General features: G+C 39.1%; 1 protein-coding gene across 1 annotated transcript in view; it reads left to right on the top strand.

Moving 5' to 3' along the window:
• The window catches only part of LOC132866060 (sodium/potassium-transporting ATPase subunit alpha-1-like), a 39533-nt gene extending 19614 nt beyond the window's left edge, over positions 1-19919 (top strand). The window contains exons 14-22 of the mRNA XM_060898622.1: positions 5109-5259; positions 5351-5519; positions 5606-5760; positions 13623-13746; positions 13858-14003; positions 14140-14270; positions 14377-14478; positions 18545-18636; positions 19678-19919. Of these exons, the coding sequence (XP_060754605.1) occupies positions 5109-5259; positions 5351-5519; positions 5606-5760; positions 13623-13746; positions 13858-14003; positions 14140-14270; positions 14377-14478; positions 18545-18636; positions 19678-19706 (1099 nt within the window). The 3' untranslated portion in view covers positions 19707-19919. The remainder of the gene's footprint in view (positions 1-5108; positions 5260-5350; positions 5520-5605; positions 5761-13622; positions 13747-13857; positions 14004-14139; positions 14271-14376; positions 14479-18544; positions 18637-19677) is intronic.
• The last annotated feature ends 350 nt before the right edge of the window (positions 19920-20269 follow it).

Below are 20269 nucleotides of genomic sequence, written 5' to 3'. Positions count from 1 at the left end.
AGTATGCATTTAGGAATGTGGTATAGTAATGAAAAAGAACAAGACAAAGAGACAAGGTGCCTAGTGCTTAAAGTGAAAGTGTGTGGCCTTGGGGACTGTGCCCACTGATTCTGCAGGAGATGAGAGTGAGGAAGTGTATTACTGAGGGTTTTGACAGCTTGTGGAAAGAAGCTGTTCCAGAGTCTGGTGAACTTGGCCTAGACATTTTAGTATATTTTGGTGGATTGCAGTGGTATGAAAAGTTTAAGGGAAGGATGGGAGGGGACAGCCACCATTATCTTGATTTTACTGAGGCAGCATTTGGGGTAATGTATATGTCTTACTTTAGAAGCAGAGAGACATTATATTCTCGATGAGGTCTCTGCAAAATATGGTAAGGAAGAACTGCTGCATTTTTTTTTTTTTTTTGGTCAGGGACACAGTCTTTGAGGATAGGTTGTCAGACATGAGCATCCCAAGAAACCTACGGGTTGACCCTGTCTCTACAGGACAGCTGTAGATGAACAGTGATGAGTGGCACGCCCTGGTCTTCCTAAAATCTACAATCATCCCTTTTGTCTTGTCAACGTTAAAAGGCATTTTGTTGAGCTGACACCAGTCTCATAGAGGTCTTTCACTGATGTCACAAATTTCTGTTTATCATGCAGCATCCACTTTATTGCCAGGCAAACAAAGAAGCAGTCGTGACAGTTAATAATGAAAATCGAGACAATTGCAGTCAGTACAATCTCTCTGAAACAACTAAAAATTTAGATTATACCAACAGATCACATTACATCCAAAAGCTGAAACATGCAAACATCTCAGATCTATATAATTTACCCACACATATATTCATTTGTTATTTATTCTGTCCACTGGACACTCTCTCTCTCTCTCTCTCTCTCTCTCTCTCTGTGCACGCGCAAGTTTGCGCACACGCATGCAGATGGGTTGAATGCAGAGGAGGAATTTTGCTGTGCTTGAGTGTACATGTGATAAAAATAAAGGCTGCTTCTTCTTAATTTACCCACAAATGTATTTATTCCAATTGAAAAGTGTATGACAAACCAGCTACTGGATTTGGGATACTATGACATCCTGAACTATTTAGTATTTAGGACTTTTAAATACACTGTAGAGGTGCTAAAGGCATACAAAAATATAGATGCCTACCAATATTTCAAGGCAGGTTTCGTGCATGCTGGAATCTCATCTCATCTCATTATCTCTAGCCGCTTTATCCTGTTCTACAGGGTCGCAGGCAAGCTGGAGCCTATCCCAGCTGACTACGGGCGAAAGGCGGGGTACACCCTGGACAAGTCGCCAGGTCATCGCAGGGGCATGCCGGAATGTTATGGGAAATTCCCGATAAAAAAAATACCTTATGACAAAGATAAGCTCAAACATCAACTTCTAATAGTAGTAATAAACAAGCCAGGGCCTAGATCTAGCATATTTTATGGTGTTTAGCCAAGTCTCCATTATCAGTACATAACAAATATGCTGCAAGTTTTGCCAAGGGACTAATAAAATATATTGCATCCAAAGCCCACATACAGATATGCATTTTAAGGTTGCACAGAGCTTTAACACTAACCTCATATACAGTATCTTGCAAAAGTATTCATTCTCCTTGTTGTTTGTCCTGTTTTATCGCATTACAAGCTGGAATTAAAATGGATTTCGGGGGGATTAGCACCATTTGATTTACATAACATGCCTACCACTTTAAAGGTGAAAATTTTGTTTATTGTGACACAAACAATAATTAAGATGGAAAAACAGAAATCTAGTGTGTGCATTGGTATTCACCCCCTTTCACATGAAATCCCTAAATAAGAGCCGGTCCAGCTAATTAATTGATTAAGGTCCACTTGTGTGCAATCAAAGTGTCACATGATCTCTGTATAAATCAACCTGTTCTGGAAGGACCCTGACTCTGCAACACTACTAAGCAAGCAACATGAGAACGAAGGAGCACTCCAAACAGGTCAGAGACAAAGTTGTGGAGAAGTATGGATCAAGGTTAGATTATAAAAAATATCCCAAACTTTGAATATCCCAGAGAGCACTATTAAATCCATTATAGCAAAATGGAAAGAATGTCACCACTACAAACCTGACGAGAAGGCCGCCCACCAAAACTCACAGTCCAGGCAAGGAGGGCATTAAACAGAGATGCAACAAAGACCCCAAAGATAACACTGAAGGAGCTGCAAAGATCCACAGCGGAGATGGGAGTGTCTGTCCATAGGACCACTTCAAGCCGTACACTCTACAGAGTAGGGCTTTATGGAAGAGTGGCCAGAAAAAAAATCACTGCCCAAGAAAACACATTTGGAGTTTGTCCACCAGCATGTGGTAGACTCCCCAAACACATGGCAGAATATTCTTTGTTCAAATGAGATGAAAATTGATCTTTTTGGCCATCATGGGAAATGCCATGTGTGGTGCAAACCCAACACCCTGAGAACACCATCCTGACAGTGAAGCATGGTGGCAGCAGCATCATGCTGTGGGGATATTTTTCATCTGCAGGAACAGGAACACTGGTCAGGATTGAAGGAAAAATGTATGGCACTAATTGCAGGGCAATTCTGGAGGAAAACCTGTTTGAGTCGGACAGAGGTTTGAGATTGCGACAAAGGTTCACGTTCTAGCAGGACAATGATCCTAAACATGCTGCTAAAGCTACAGTGGAGTGGTTTAAAGGGAAACATTTAAATGTCCCGGAATGGCCTAGTCAAAGCCAAGACCTCAGTCCATTTGAGAATCTGTGGCATAACTTGAAGATTGCTGTACACCAATGCAACCCATCTAACTTGAAGGAGTTGGAGCAGTTTTACCTTGAGGAATGCACAAAAATCCCAGTGGCTAGGTGTGCTAAGCTAATAACCCAAGAGACTTGCAGCTGTAATTGCAGCAAAAGGTGGCTCTACAAAGTATTGATTTTGGAGGGTGAATACCTAATGGACATGCCAGATTTCTGTTTTTTCATCTTTAATTATTGTTTGTGTCACAATTAAAAAAAAAACAATTTGCACCTTTAAAGTGGGAGGCATGCTGTGAAAATCAAATGGTGCTAACCCCCCCCCAAAAAAAAATCCATTTTAATTCCAGCTTGTAAAGTGACAAAACAGGACAAACACCAAGGTGGATGAATACTTTTGCAAGACACTGTAAAATGTTCTGCACACACATGGGGATGCTTTGTTTAACTGCAACTTGCCATTTTTCTCATCTTTCTGGATTCGCTGGGAAGCAGTGAAAAGTTAAACCAGGATTATCTCCACATCTGTTATTACATCCAAAAGCATTACAGGTCTCTGGCATTGTTTTTTTAGATGCAACTTCTACAAGTTTATCTGTAGATGTTTACTGAATTGAGCTTACAATAACTCACGTACACTTGTGCCAGTCATTGTCCAACATAAAGCTCGCCCAGCAACATGGTGATGTAAACAAATCCGCAGTTATGATGATGTCATGTGAAAGTCCTCCATAGCTACTCAACCTCTGCTCTGTTCATCAGAGTGAATATCAAAGCGCAATCACACAGCTTTGGGGTGTGTTTGGCTTGGTGTGATGGTTCTGCATCTGGTGTTGCATCTGATCTGAACAGACTGTGGTCATTCTGTGGAAGTACAGAATCCAACTGCAGAAGTAGGGAGTGAAGGCCAGCAGCTTCAGCTATGTACTGTAACTACTTTCTGCAGAATCACTGTACTGAACGCTGCGCTGAAATCAATGACAGCATTCTGACATGTGTTCTTGTCAAGGTGGGTTAGGGATAGGTGTTGAGCTGTAGATACAGCATTGTCAGTGGACCAGTTTGAGTGAAAAAATGTATACACCGATCAGCTATAACATTAAAACCACTGGTGAAGTGAATAGCATTATTATCTCATTAAAATAGCACTTGCAAAGGGGTGGGATATATTCGGCAGCAAGTCAACAGTCAGTTCTCGAAATTTATGTGTTGGAAGCAGGGAAAATGGGCAAGCACAATGATCTGAGTGACTTCAACAAGGGCCAAATTTTGATGGTTAGATGACTGGGTCAGAGCATCTCCAAAACAGCAGGTCTTGTGGGAAACTATTGGTATGCAGTGGTTAGTACCTACCAAAAGTGGTCCAAGGAAGTACAACTGGTGAACCGATGAGATGATCATGGGCTCCCAAGGCTCATTGAGTGTTGGGAGCAAAGGCTAGCTCATCTGGTCCAATCTCACAGAAGTGCTACTATAACACAAAGTGCGGAAAAAGTTAATGCCAGTTATGGTAGAAAGGTGTCAGAACAGTGCATCGTGGCTTGCTATGTATGGGGCTTCCTATGTACGTAGATGGAAACCAGTGGGAGTACCACTGCTGACCCCTGTCCACTGCCGAAAGTGCCTACAATAGATGTGTGCATCAGAACTGGACCTTGGAGAAATAGAAGAAGGAGGCCTGGACTGATGAATCACATTTTCTTTTATGTCATGTTGATGGCCGGGTGTGTGTTTACTGCTTATCTGGGGAAGACATGGCACTGGGATGCACTAGGGGAAGAAGGCAAGCCGGTGGAGGCAGTGTGATGGACAGGGCAATGTTTTACATGGAACCCTTGGGTCCGAGCATTCATGTGGATGTTACTTTGAAATGTACCATCTACTTAAACATTGTTACAGACTAAGTACACCCTTTCATGCCAACGGTATTCCGGCAGTGGCTTCTTTCATCAGGATAATGTTCCCTACCACACTGCAGAAATTGATCAGGAGTATGATAAAGAATTAAAGGTGTTGACATGGCCTCCAAATTCCCCAGATCTCATTCAGATTGAACATCTGTTGGATGTCATGGGCAAACAAGGCCGATCCATGGAGGTTCCACCTCACAACTTACAAGACTTAAAGGATCTGTTGCTAATGTCTTGGTGCCAGATACCACAGCACATCTTCAGAGCTCTTGTGGAGTCCATGCCTTGACATGTCAGAACTGTTTTCGTGGCACAAAGGGGATCTACACAATATTACACAGGTGCTTTTAATGTTATGGCTGATCGGTATGTATCTACAGTGTAAAACACTCCTGTGACTCCTTAAGCTAGTAAATAAACCAGACTTACACCAGACATCTTTGCAGACAAGCAAAGGCCTGTGTGGTCCATGGTGCAGAGTTGAAGGAAATGACACCAGGGCAGTTGGATGATGTATTGAAACACCACACTGAGATTGTGTTTGCTAGAACATCTCCTCAGCAAAAATTGATTATTGTGGAAGGTTGTCAGAGACAGGTATGAACTAGTTTTTATTTTAGTAATATTTTTTTAATAAAGTGAATTTAACCTTTTCATGGGTAAATATCTTTGCATTATTTGCTGACAGGGTGCCATTGTGGCTGTGACTGGTGATGGTGTGAATGATTCTCCTGCTCTGAAGAAGGCTGATATTGGTGTAGCAATGGGTATTGCTGGATCTGATGTCTCCAAACAGGCTGCTGATATGATTCTCCTTGATGATAACTTTGCTTCTATTGTTACTGGAGTAGAAGAAGGTTTAAAAATAATCTGAATTGCATGTTTTTTTTCAAGTTTGGTTTGAGTTTAACCAAATAAGTAACAAATATAATTCTCTCTCTAGGCCGTCTCATCTTTGACAACTTGAAGAAATCAATTGCTTACACCTTAACCAGCAACATTCCTGAGATTTCCCCCTTCCTGCTCTTCATCATTGCTGGCATTCCTCTCCCTCTTGGAACGGTCACTATACTTTGTATTGACTTAGGTACTGATATGGTAAGAAGCCTATTATTATTATTATTATTATTATTATTATTATTATTATTATTATTATACATGGGAGTCTATGGCAGCCCAATGAAAGTTTCATATGCAGTCTCAAATACCCTCACAAAAATTTAGGCGTGCGCCACTCAAGCCTTGTAGTGGCAAAAATACAGCAAGTTTGGTCAGAGATTTACAATAAAAACCCATATATATATATATATATATATATATATATATATATATATATATATATATATATATATACAGTGGTGCTTGAAAGTTTGTGAACCCTTTAGAATTTTCTATATTTCTGCATAAATATGACCTAAAACATCATCAGATTTTCACACAAGTCCTAAAAGTAGATAAAGAGAACCCAGTTAAACTTGGTCATTTATTTATTGAGGAAAATGATCCAATATTACATATCTGTGAGTGGCAAAAGTATGTGAACCTTTGCTTTCAGTATCTGGTGTGACCCCCTTGTGCAGCAATAACTGCAACTAAACATTTCCGGTAACTGTTGATCAGTCCTGCACACCGGCTTGGAGGAATTTTAGCCCATTCCTCCGTACAGAACAACTTCAACTCTGGGATGTTGGTGGGTTTCCTCACATGAACTGCTCGCTTCAGGTCCTTCCACAACATTTCGACTGGATTAAGGTCAGGACTTTGACTTGGCCATTCCAAAACATTAACTTTATTCATCTTTAACCATTCTTTGGTAGAATGACTTGTGTGCTTAGGGTCGCTGTCTTGCTGCATGACCCACCTTCTCTTGAGATTCAGTTCATGGACAGATGTCCTGACATTTTCCTTTAGAATTCGCTGGTATAATTCAGAATTCATTGTTCCATCAATGATGGCAAGCCATCCTGGCCCAGATGCAGCAAAACAGGCCCAAACCATGATACTACCACCACCATGTTTCACAGATGGGATAAGGTTCTTATGCTGGAATGCAATGTCTTCCTTTCTCCAAACATAACGCTTCTCATTTAAACCAAAAAGTTCTATTTTGGTCTTAGCCGTCCACAAAACATTTATCCAATAGCCTTCTGGCTTGTCCACGTGATCTTTAGCAAACTGCAGACGAGCAGCAATGTTCTTTTTGGAGAGCAGTGGCTTTCTCCTTGCAATCCTGCCATGCACACCATTGTTGTTCAGTGTTCTCCTGGTGATAGACACATGAACATTAACATTAGCCAATGTGAGAGAGGCCTTCAGTTGCTTAGAAGTTACCCTGGGGTCCTTTGTGACCTCGCCGACTATTACATGCCTTGCTCTTGGAGTGATCTTTGTTGGTCGACCACTCCTGGGGAGGGTAACAATGGTCTTGAATTTCCTCCACTGGTACACAGTCTGTCTGACTGTGGATTGGTGGAGTCCAAACTCTTTAGAGATGGTTTTGTAGCCTTTTCCAGCCTGATGAGCATCAACAACGCTTTTTCTGAAGTCCTCAGAAATCTCCTTTGTTCATGCCATGATACACTTCCACAAACATGTGTTGTGAAGATCAGACTTTGATAGATCCCTGTTCTTTAAATAAAACAGGGTGCCCACTCAGACCTGATTGTCATCCCATTGATTGAAAACACCTGACTCTAATTTCACCTTCAAATGAACTGCTCAATCCTAGAGGTTCACATACTTTTGCCACTCACAGATATGTAATATTGGATCATTTTCCTCAATAAATAAATAATCAAGGATAATATTTTTGTCTCATTTGTTTAACTAGGTTCTCTTTATCTACTTTTAGGACTTGTGTGAAAATCTGATGATGTTTTAGGTCATATTTTGCAGAAATATGGAAAATTCTAAAGGGTTCACAAACTTTCAAGCACCACTGTATATATATACAGAGTGGTGCTTGAAAGTTTGTGAACCCTTTAGAATTTTCTATATTTCTGCATAAATATGACCTAAAACAACATCAGATTTTCACACAAGTAATAAAAGTAGATAAAGAGAACCCAGTTAAACAAATGAGACAAAAATATTATACTTGGTCATTTATTTATTGAGGAAAATGATCCAATATTGCATATCTGTGAGTGGCAAAAGTATGTGAGCCTTTGCTTTCAGTATCTGGTGTGACCCCCTTGTGCAGCAATAACTGCAACTAAACATTTCCGGTAACTGTTGATCAGTCCTGCACACCAGCTTGGAGGAATTTTAGCCCATTCCTCCGTACAGAACAACTTCAACTCTGGGATGTTGGTGGGTTTTCTCACATGAACTGCTTGCTTCAGGTCCTTCCACAGCATTTTGATTGGATTAAGGTCAGGACTTTGACTTGGCCATTCCAAAACATTAACTTTATTCTTCTTTAACCATTCTTTGGTAGAATAACTTGTGTGCTTAGCAGTGTTGTTTTCGTTAACGATGACAAAATTATTTTGTTAACGCACCTTTTTTTCATGACTAAAATGAGACAGTGATGAGCTAAACATAACTCTTTGATCATGAAAATATGATGAGACGTATCTGTTTTTGTTGACGAGATGAGACGAAAACGTTAGTGGGTTGGCTAAAGCACTATCAAAATGCATGGCGTTTCCTCCAACGGTGCATGCAGTCTGTCTGCCAATTGCTGAAAATATCAGCAATGCACCTGCATCCTGTCCTTGTTTGGTCACACCCACCACCAGGCATGTCCAGGCACAGTGCACACTGGGGCAGCCACACACAGTTCATGGACCATGGCAGCGGCAACACCAGCACAAGGGCTTGGTGGGCGGAAAAGACGCGATGATTTATGGACATACTTTACACATAATCCAGCAGAAAATAAAATGGAATGCCTTGTAGTGGGAGACAGAGGTAAACGCTGTGGCTATAAACTACGTGGCAAGAATACAACCAACCTCAAGAGGCATCTAAAGGCTCACCATGCTGCTATTTCTGCGACGGTAAGTTAATGTTACAAGAAGTCCTGTTAACAAATCATGTATACATTTGCTAGCTTTGGTTAATGTCACTCAACAATCAGTCTGTGATGAATTTCCTATGAAGTTTTCCAAAACACTGTGACCTGGCGAAAATGAATGGGACCGCTAGCTTCATGCTAAAGTTGGCTTGGTTAAGCTAACTTAAATTCAATTAACATGTCATGAGTAACACTTGTCCTGCAGGGATTATTGGTGGGACAGCAACTGAATGCTTTGTCATATATTGACCAATATTTGAGTTACTGTGAAACACATGGGGGGAAATGTAGCTTTTCACACCTGTTGCTGTGCCTTAATATGTCTAAATGAGCAGCAGCACACCTGGCTACTCTAACGTTAGCAGCATGTTTAGCCATCATATTTACATTAACAGACAGCGTGGTCATCTTCTAGTTGTGTGTTCATCATGACGTTTGTGCTCTATCAGCGCATTGCGACATGTTAAATGGAGGCAGAAACACAAGTCTGTGAACAATGGAGTATACACACTAGACAGTGCTTATGTAGAGAGCATGCACACTAGACAGCGTTTATGTAGAGCATGCACACTAGACAGCATTTATGTAGAGAGCATGCACACTAGACAGTGTTTATGTAGAGCGCATGCACACTAGACAGCATTTGTGTACAACCCCGATTCCAAAAAAGTTGGGGTAAAGTACAAATTGTAAATAAAAACGGAATGCAATAATTTACAAAACTCAAAACCTGATATTGTATTCACAATAGAACATAGACAACATATCAAATGTCGAAAGTGAGACATTTTGAAATTTCATGCCAAATATTGGCTCATTTGAAATGTCATGACAGCAACACATCTCAGAAAAGTTGGGACAGGGGCAATAAGAGGCTGGAAAAGTTAAAGGTACAAAAAAGGAACAGCTGGAGGACCAAATTGCAACTCATTAGGTCAACTGGCAATAGGTCATTAACATGACTGGGTATAAAAAGAGCATCTTGGAGTGGCAGCGGCTCTCAGAAGTAAAGATGGGAAGAGGATCACCAATCCCCCTAATTCTGCGCCGACAAATAGTGGAGCAATATCAGAAAGGAGTTCGACAGTGTAAAATTGCAAAGAGTTTGAACATATCATCATCTACAGTGCATAATATCATCAAAAGATTCAGAGAATCTGGAAGAATCTCTGTGCGTAAGGGTCAAGGCCGGAAAACCATACTGGGTGCCCGTGATCTTCGGGCCCTTAGACGGCACTGCATCACATACAGGCATGCTTCTGTATTGGAAATCACAAAATGGGCTCAGGAATATTTCCAGAGAACATTATCTGTGAACACAATTCACCGTGCCATCCACTGTTGCCAGCTAAAACTCTATAGTTCAAAGAAGAAGCCATATCTAAACATGATCCAGAAGCGCAGACGTCTTCTCTGGGCCAAGGCTCATTTAAAATGGACTGTGGCAAAGTGGAAAACTGTTCTGTGGTCAGACGAATCAAAATTTGAAGTTCTTTATGGAAATCAGGGACGGCGTGTCATTCGGACTAAAGAGGAGAAGGACGACCCAAGTTGTCATCAGCGCCCAGTTCAGAAGCTTGCATCTCTGATGGTATGGGGTTGCATTAGTGCGTGTGGCATGGGCAGCTTACACATCTGGAAAGACACCATCAATGCTGAAAGGTATATCCAGGTTGTAGAGCAACATATGCTCCCATGCAGACGACATCTCTTTCAGGGAAGACCTTGCATTTTCCAACATGACAATGCCAAACCACATACTGCATCAAGTACAGCATCATGGCTGCGTAGAAGAAGGGTCCGGGTACTGAACTGGCCAGCCTGCAGTCCAGATCTTTCACCCATAGAAAACATTTGGCGCATCATAAAATGGAAGATACGACAAAAAAGACCTAAGACAGTTGAGCAACTAGAATCCTACATTAGACAAGAATGGGTTAAAATTCCTATCCCTAAACTTGAGCAACTTGTCTCCTCAGTCCCCAGACGTTTACAGACTGTTGTAAAGAGAAAAGGGGATGTCTCACAGTGGTAAACATGGCCTTGTCCCAACGTTTTTGAGATGTGTTGTTGTCATGAAATTTAAAATCACCTAATTTTTCTCTTTAAATGATACGTTTTCTCAGTTTAAACATTTGATATGTCATCTATGTTCTATTCTGAATAAAATATGGAATTTTGAAACTTCCACATCATTGCATTCTGTTTTTATTTACAATTTGTACTTTGTCCCAACTTTTTTGGAATCAGGGTTGTAGAGAGCATGCATGCTAGACAGCGTTTATGTAGACAGCATGCACACTAGACAGCGTTTATGTAGAGTATGCACACTAGACAGCGTTTATGTAGAGAGCATGCACACTAGACAGTGTTTGTGTCGAGAGTATGTTATGCACAACCTGTCAACCTCGATTACAATTTCCTATCTCTGTATTGGCCTAATTTAATATTTTAAAGTAATTATTTTTTCGACTAAAATGACTGACTGACTAAAACTGGACTAAAACTATCAAGGATAGAATTGACTAATATGTGACTAAAACTAATAAGCATTCGTCCAAAAGACTAAGACTAAAACTAAACCAAAAATAGCTGCCAAAAACAACACTGGTGCTTAGGGTCTTGCTGCATGACCCACCTTCTCTTGAGATTCAGTTCATGGACAGATGACCTGACATTTTCCTTTAGAATTCACTGGTATAATTCAGAATTCATTGTTCCATCACTGATGGCAAGCCATCCTGGCCCAGATGCAGCAAAACAGGCCCAAACCATGATACTACCACCACCATGTTTCACAGATGGGATAAGGTTCTTATGCTGGAATGCAGTGTTTTCCTTTCTCCAAACATAACACTTCTCATTTAAACCAAAATGTTCTATTTTGGTCTCATCCACCCACAAAACATTTTACCAGTAGCCTTCTGGCTTGTCCATGTGATATTTAGCAAACTGCAGATGAGCAGCAATGTTCTTTTTGGAGAGCAGTAGCTTTCTCCTTGCAACCCTGCCATGCACACCATTGTTGTTCAGTGTTCTCCTGATGGTGGACTCATGAACATGAACATTAGCCAATGTGAGAGAGGCCTTCAGTTGCTTAGAAGTTACCCTGGGGTCCTCTGTGACCTCGCAGACTATGACACGCCTTGCTCTTGGAGTGATCTTTGTTGGTCGACCACTTCTGGGGAGGGTAACAATGGTCTTGAATTTCCTCCATTTGTACACAATCTGTCTGACTGTGGATTGGTGGAGTCCAAACTCTTTAGAGATTTTTTTTAACCTTCTCCAGCCTGATGAGCATCAACAACGCTTTTTCTGAGGTCCTCAGAAATCTCCTTTGTTCGTGCCATGATACACTTCCACAAACATGTGTTGTGAAGATCAGACTTTGATCGATCCCTGTTCTTTAAATAAAACAGGGTGCCCACTCGCACCGGATTGTCATCCCATTGATTGAAAACACCTGACTCTAATTTCACCTTCAAATTAACTGCTAATCCTAGAGGTTCACATACTTTTGCCACTCACAGATATGTAATATTGGATCATTTTCCTCAATAAATAAATGACCAAGTATAATATTTTGGTCTCATTTGTTTAATTGAGTTCTCTTTATCTACTTTTAGGGTTTGTGTGAAAATGTGATGATGTTTTAGGTCATATTTATGCAGAAATATAGAAAATTCTAAAGGGTTCACAAACTTTCAAGCACCACTGTATAATATGAATGATTTCACTTTCTTCTGATTCTTTGGGTCAAGCCAAATTCACTTGTGTTAATTTCTGACACATCTGGGTCATTTTTTTGTTTGGTTGGGGTTTTTTGGTCATTTTTAATTTTTTTCAAAAACAGGATTGGGTTTTTTTTTTCATTTCTTGTTCTACAAATTTTATCCTATAACTATGAACTTTGGGAGAACACATGAGGATACCACTTGGAGAGAACTTGTTTCTCAAATTTGTGATATGGTGAACGGTTTACTTAAATCTTGTTTCATGGTGAAGCCATCAAATAGGAAGTGAGGGAGTATCTCAGCAACACTAACATATTTTGATCTTGGTAGATAACTGAGATACCTATTCCTAAGGGTCTGCTAGGTGGTGCTATAATTTATATCTTCATAAAATTCCTCATAACTTTTGAACTGCACAACGTCAAATCAAGACTATTGTTTCTCATGATTCCCCTGAAGGTGTTGAGAATGTTGATTATGTAACAAATTTATGATTTGTCAAACAGGAAGTCAGCCATTTTAAAGTTTAACAAAAACTGTTTTTGTGCTTCTTCTCCAATAAAATTTGTCCACTGACCATGAAATGAGGAAGACCGCATCAGGAGACAGACCCAAATAAGACTATCAGGTTTTTTGTCCATATAGGCCAAAGAAATTTGACAACAAACTTTCCAAGCAAGAAGTGAAGTCATATCTTAGCAATGGTGTAAAATTTTCAGACTAAATTTTGTATATGAGTAAAGAACCTTCTTGTAAGGGGCTGTAAGAAGTTTTTGTCTACCCATGTAGAATTTTTCTTTTAGTTTTCTGGAAGGTGCTGATTGATGTTGATGTAAAGAATTTGAATCACAACATTTGTCTCAAAGTATTGTATCAAAGACCAGTCAAAACAAAAGTTGTTTCTCAGATTTTTGATTTGGAGGATGTTTTATCCATAACCAGAAAACAAATTTGATTGCTGATTTGGCATTTTGGTAATTTGATACAGCTAAGTGCTAATTTATAAGTGTATTTTTGATTACCTAATTAATAAAAAAAAACATGACTACCATCAGCCAAACAGATTTCAGCAGGAATTTGGCAGGCTTACCACAAAGATATCATCACAAAAGTGAATAGTACATTTGGGTAGGGATCTACGAGTACCTGGTGAAATCTCATAAAATGTTTATGCCATTGCATTTCATTTCCTTTTTTTTATGCAGGTGCCTGCTATTTCACTTGCCTATGAAAGTGCTGAGAGTGATATCATGAAAAGACAGCCCAGAAACCCACAAAAAGACAAGTTAGTGAATGAAAGGCTAATTAGTATGGCATATGGACAAATTGGTAAGATGACTGAGACACTGTAAAGTATATTGAATTTAATATAATTAGGCTATTAATCATTCAGATCTGGTTTATGGTAATGTTAACTGAATTAACATTTTCTATTTTTAGGAATGATGCAAGCAGCTGCGGGTTTCTTCACTTATTTTGCAATCCTTGCCGAGAATGGATTCCTTCCCTCATACCTGATAGGATTGCGTATTGACTGGGATGATAAATATTTTAATGACTTGGAGGACAGCTATGGCCAACAGTGGGTATGTCCTTCAAATGTGGTCAAAATGGATTAAAATACACAAGATGTTAAAACTTCCTTTATCTACAAAAAGATGGTAAAATGTTCCGTATCTGTTTTAATCAAAAAAGTATGTATGTACTATATATTTATTCCAGACATTTGAGAGCAGAAAAATTGTAGAATACACATGCCAGACAGCATTCTTTGTCAGCATTGTGATAGTGCAGTGGGCTGATTTGATCATCTGTAAGACCAGGATGAATTCCATTATACAGCAAAAAATGAAGTATGTAAATCACTTTCAAGCAGTTATATTTAATGAAGAGTCAGATTTCAGAATTACCTGCCAAATTCTGAATCTGATTTTCACCATCCTTTCTGTTTTCTTATAGGAATAAAATCCTTATCTTTGGGCTTTTGGAGGAGACAGCTTTGGCTTCCTTTCTGTCATATTGTCCAGGCATGGATGTTGCACTTAGAATGTATCCACTTAAGTAAGTCTAAGGGGGAAAAATAATAGTATAGTTAAATTTTAAGTTGATTGCAAAATGATTATCCCACTCTCCCCCAAAAAAGGGAATATAAGAAATTAAGGAAGCTTCTGATTTTTTTTCTAGCCTCATCCCCATATATATGCTTGAAAAATGCTTGAAACATTTTTATTTCACATGTAATGAGTCCAGAATATATTAAAGAATGTATATAAAATGTAGAATAGAAAAATAGAAAAAAATTTTGTCAGCTCCGTAACCGGAAGGAAATACAAAATTCGCCAACATCTTTCTTGTACCTCCTGCAATACAATATATTTAGCAACTTGCCGTAAATGTAATCTCCAATATGTTGGATCTTGTACTACGGAGTTTAAAGTACGTTTTCGTAATCATAAATCTAGTATGAAAAACAACAAAAAACATGTGAAGTAGCCAAACATTTTAATCAGTCTCCCCATAATTTGAATGATTTTGAATTCATTTGTATAGAAACAATAGTTAACGCTGCTCAAGATAGTTTAGACAACATGCTTCTAAATAGGGACGCATACTGGATGTCGCAATTGTTTACTTTAGCCCCTAAATATATAATGTATAGGCTAATATATATATATATATATATATATATATATATATATATATATATATATATATATATATATATATATATAATTTAATATATTCTTGACTCATTACACATTAACTAAAATGCTTCAACCATTTTTCGATTTTAATTTTGACAATTATGGCCTACAGTGCAAAACCATCTCAAAATATTTGATTTCGAGTTCGAGTAAAACCGTATAAATACCATGTATCTCTCAGTCTAGTTCAGTACATGCAACCACAATCATGGGGAAGACTGCTGACTTGACAGTTGCCCAGAAGATGATCACTGACACCCTCCACAAGGAGGGTAAACTACAGAAGGTCATTGCTGAAAAGGCTGGCTAGAAAAGGTGCACAAGCAACAGGGATGACCACAGCCTTGAGAAGATTGTCAAAAATCAATAACCCTAACCCATGACTACGTCATTGCTTGTTTAATGCAATGCATTATGAGCGATAGCCGGGGTCAGCGCCACTATATTGTTTACTTTCACCTTTGTTAAACACTGCACTGTTCTGTCTAACTGGTTTTAACCATGCCTAAAGTGAATTGTTGTGTGCTTAACTGTCTCCACAACAAAGAGAACACCTAATTTGAGCTTTTATCAGCTGCCAGTCAAGGAGAAGAAAGAAACAGATAAGTGTAATCCACAACGAAAACCTTCAAACTGAATTGAAATGGACAAATGTTTGTAGCTTACATTTCTCTGGTGGGAAAAAGACATACTTAAACTGTGACCCAGCAATATTTCCATGGTCTGTGAAATGGCCTTTGGTTATAGATGATTATAACAATCAACACTGTTCATCGTTTGAAACTAGCAATATTCCAAAGCCTGTAAAACAAAGAAGCATTCTTCAACCTTTGCCTCTCAATGTACTGAAGCACTCAGCAGCCAGACGAGCCTGTCAGACTGATAAAATTCCCAAACCACGAAGGTTTCTCTTTCGGGTATGTATAATGTTCAGTGTACCTCACTAGCAACATTTATTGAAATAAGTGCAGATATCAAGTTTTCTTTAACTAATTACTAATTTATAAATGTTTTGATAAGACATTGTGAGATTTGATGTTTGCCCATCAAATCTCGGAATAGACAGAGATAGACACGGTCAATCTCTAGGTTGTACGAATTCTTGTCACTTATGTCCTACCTTCTCACCAAGCTTGATTTGGATTCAGATTTTCCTGCTGTAAACTCTTGACATGTTATCCACCTCTTTAAATCACCAATTTCATTGTCTTCCATGACAGAGCAGGGCAAAATTGCTCCTCTCACATCACTCTCACGTAAAAGTAATCTAATATCCACTATATTGTCCAACTACTGACCCCGGCTAGCCCCATAATGTATTGTGATAAACAAGTGATGATGCAGTTATGTTTGGGGGCTATTCAAGAACTTGGTAGAGCTTTAGAAGGAGTGGACTGAGGCTGGTGTCAGTGCATCAAGAGCCACCACGCATAGACATCTTCAGGAAGGGGGCCACAACTGTCGCATTCCTAATATCAAGCCACTCCTGAAACAAAGATAATGACAGAAGGGTCTTACCTGGGCTGAAGAGAGAAAGAACTGGACTGTTGCTCAGTGGTCCAAAGTCCTTTTTCAGATGAAAGTAAATTTTGCATTTCATTTGGAAATCAGGGTCCTAGAGTTTGGAGGAAGAGTGGAGAGGTGTAGAATCCAAGGTGTTTGAAGTCCACTGTGAAGTTTCTGCAGTCTGTGATTATTTGGGGTGTCATGTCATCTGTGTTGGTCCACTGTGTTTTATCAAGTCCAAAGTCAGTGCAGCCATGTACCAGGAGATTTTAGAGCATTTCATGGTTCCAGCTGCTGACAAGCTTCATTGAGATGCCGATTTCCTTTTCCAGCAGGACTTAGCATCTGCCAAGCCAAGAAGCCTTTGTCACATGTACACTCAAGCACAGACATAAGCACACAGTGAAATTTAACCTCTGCATTTAATCTATCTGAAGCAGTGAGAACACACATGCACGCATAAGTGAGCAATGAACACACACACACACACACACACACACACACACACACACACACACACACACACATACCCAGTGGACAGCTATGCTACAGCACCTGGGGAGCAGTTGGGGGTTAGGTGCTTTGCTCAAGGGCATTTCAGCCCAACCTCAGGCCATGGCTGCCCCATGTTAACCTAACCGCATGTCTTTGGACTGTGGAGGAAACTGGAGTACCCGGAAGAAACCCACACAGGGAGAACATGCAAACTCCACACAGAAAGGTCCCCATTGGCTGCTGGACTCAAACCCAGAACCTTCTTGCTATGAGGTGACAGTTCTAACCACTACACCACTGTGCCACCCAACAGTGCCAAAACTTGTAAAACTCCAAATGGTTTCCTGACCATGATATTACTGTGCTTGATTGACCAGCCAACTCACCTGAGAATCTATGGGGTATTGTCAAGAGGAAGATGAGAAACACTCAACCCAAAAATACAGACAAGCTGAAAGTTGCTATCAAAGCAACCTGGGTTTCAATAACACCTCAGCAGTGACACAGGCTGATCCCCTCCATGCCACACTGCATTGGTGGTAAAGGCGCCCCAACCAAGTATTGAGTGTATAAATTAACATACTTTTCAGAAGTTTGATATTTCTGTGTTGTAAATCTTTTTTTGATTGATCTTAGGAAATATTCAAAAAATTTTAAGATGTGGGATTTCTGATTTTCGGGGCGGCACGGTGGTGTAGTGGTTAGCGCTGTCGCCTCACAGCAAGAAGGTCCGGGTTCGAGCCCCGTGGCCGGCGAGGGCCTTTCTGTGCGGAGTTTGCATGTTCTCCCTGTGTCCGCGTGGGTTTCCTCCGGGTGCTCCGTTTTCCCCCACAGTCCAAAGACATGCAGGTTAGGTTAACTGGTGACTCTAAATTGACTGTAGGTGTGAATGGTTGTCTGTGTCTATGTGTCAGCCCTGTGATGACCTGGCGACTTGTCCAGGGTGTACCCTGCCTTTCGCCCGTAGTCAGCTGGGATAGGCTCCAGCTTGCCTGCGACCCTGTAGAACAGGATAAAGCGGCTAGAGATAATGAGATGAGATTTCTGATTTTTATGACCTATAAATAATCATAATCATCAAAATTAAAACAAAAAAGGCTTGAAATATTTCACTTTACATGTAATGAATATGGGATATATTAAAGTTTACCTTTTTGAATTAAATTATGAAAAAATAACTATCACGACATTCTAATTGTTTGAGATGCACCTAGTGTGTGCATATACACACAGAGAGAGAGAGAGAGAGAGAGAGAGAGAGAATCGACCAGACACCTTGACATAATCAAGCAGAAGTAAAAAGCCTATTTTTAGAAGCCATTGGAAAAGTATCAAAAACATTTGCACTGACACTCAGCTGTAGTGTAGCAGTTGTCATTTATAATTATCTATTATAACAATTGACCTACTTTTCCTTATAGGCCATCATGGTGGTTATGCGCCTTACCATATGCTTTCCTCATCTTTATCTATGATGAGATTAGAAGATACATCCTTAGACGGAGCCCCGGAGGTAAGGACAGATGTGTTCTGAATAAAGATTATAAACGCAACACCTTAAAATGGGGGAAATGTTTTTGTTTTATTGAAATGTTGAGTTTCATTGTTATTTTTTTCAAGAGACGTACATTGTTTGTGGGTTTGAAATGAAAATAATAATAATTTGTCATATGCTCAGTAATAAGTAAAGTCCCATACAAGCAAATCCACCCAAAAGACAGGTGTGGTCAGTCGAAATACTGCCGAAGCAATATCATCAGTACAAAGACACACCTTTATATTGTGGACAATAAAAGGCCACCCCAAATCCTCCAGATTTGTCACATATCACAATGCCACAGATGTCAAAAGTTGACAGGGAGAGGGCAGTTGGCATGTTGCAAGCTGTTATGTCAATTTGCCAGATTGCTGCAGCTGGGAATGGTCATTTTCAACAATAAACAGCCTTTACCAATTGACCGCATGGCTGCACAGGACATGTCACAACACCAACTTCAGGGTCAGAAAATTCATCCTCATCTGTGTGACCACCTAAGACCAGATAATTTCATTCACTATGTGACGATGCACTGCACTACAGAATGCAAATGGTGGTTACACACACTACTAAAAATGAAATTTTGATTATTCATAGTAATGAGTAAGAGTGCACAAATGTTTGACTGGTACTGTACATGAATTATTTGGTTAAAATATTTACATCATAAGTCCATGAAATGTTTATAAACCTTAGGTGGTGTTTTTATATTTTTGTTCAGTGTAAATGTTATGTTCACTTTGGTCAAATGAATGTGCTGAGAGCGCACCAGGTATAATATACTCACTGAAATTATTAAATACCTTCAAAAATTAATTAAATCACTTCCAACATGAAATATCTTCTCAGTTTTGGATAAAATCAGTGGATAAAGATCTATTGTACAAATAATACAATAAATATCAATGAGCATTTTATTAATATAATAAAGTTTTTAAAAAGATTAAATATTGTTTAATCAATAAAAGAAAATGTATAATAGTGCTAAAGGATAACTGGTTTATTTTCTCTTTTTAGGTTGGGTGGAAAAGGAAACATATTATTAAATAAAGATTTGCTTACTTCCATGGACACGCATGAAGTTATCCATAATAATATTAATGCATATGATGCATTTAGATGTCTGATTTAAATTTTGCATTTAATTTTAATTGCAGTAAAACAATAATCATTAAAACAATCAAATTCCTTATTTTAGGTATGAAATAACTGTATTTAATGGTATTAAACAGCCCAATAAAATCAAGTAATGCAGCTTCTGTTGTTTTTCTGTATTGTGTTTACTTATTGCAACCACAAAAAAAGAAAGCCACAAACTAAGCTTCTTCATTCTTGGTGAGCAATTGATTGACAAATGCATTAGAATACACACAGCTTTGAGCTATGAGTGACTGTACACAATTTTTAATGTGATTGGTTTATAGAAATCAAAGAACTTGTTGCAAACTAATTATACTTTGGGATACATATTCAAAGCAAATATTATACAAAATGCACAGTTTTATGGCTCTTTTCTGTGTTGTAACTGTGTTTTATTCTATTTCTTATTTACTGAGCCAAGATCAAAAATCAATTGACAGGAGTGACAGGAAAATAAAAACACTAGGAT

The sequence above is a fragment of the Neoarius graeffei genome, chromosome 18 (genome assembly GCF_027579695.1).
Source record: "Neoarius graeffei isolate fNeoGra1 chromosome 18, fNeoGra1.pri, whole genome shotgun sequence".
NCBI classification, from domain to species: domain Eukaryota; kingdom Metazoa; phylum Chordata; class Actinopteri; order Siluriformes; family Ariidae; genus Neoarius; species Neoarius graeffei.
This window is presented reverse-complemented; position numbering and strand designations above follow the sequence as displayed.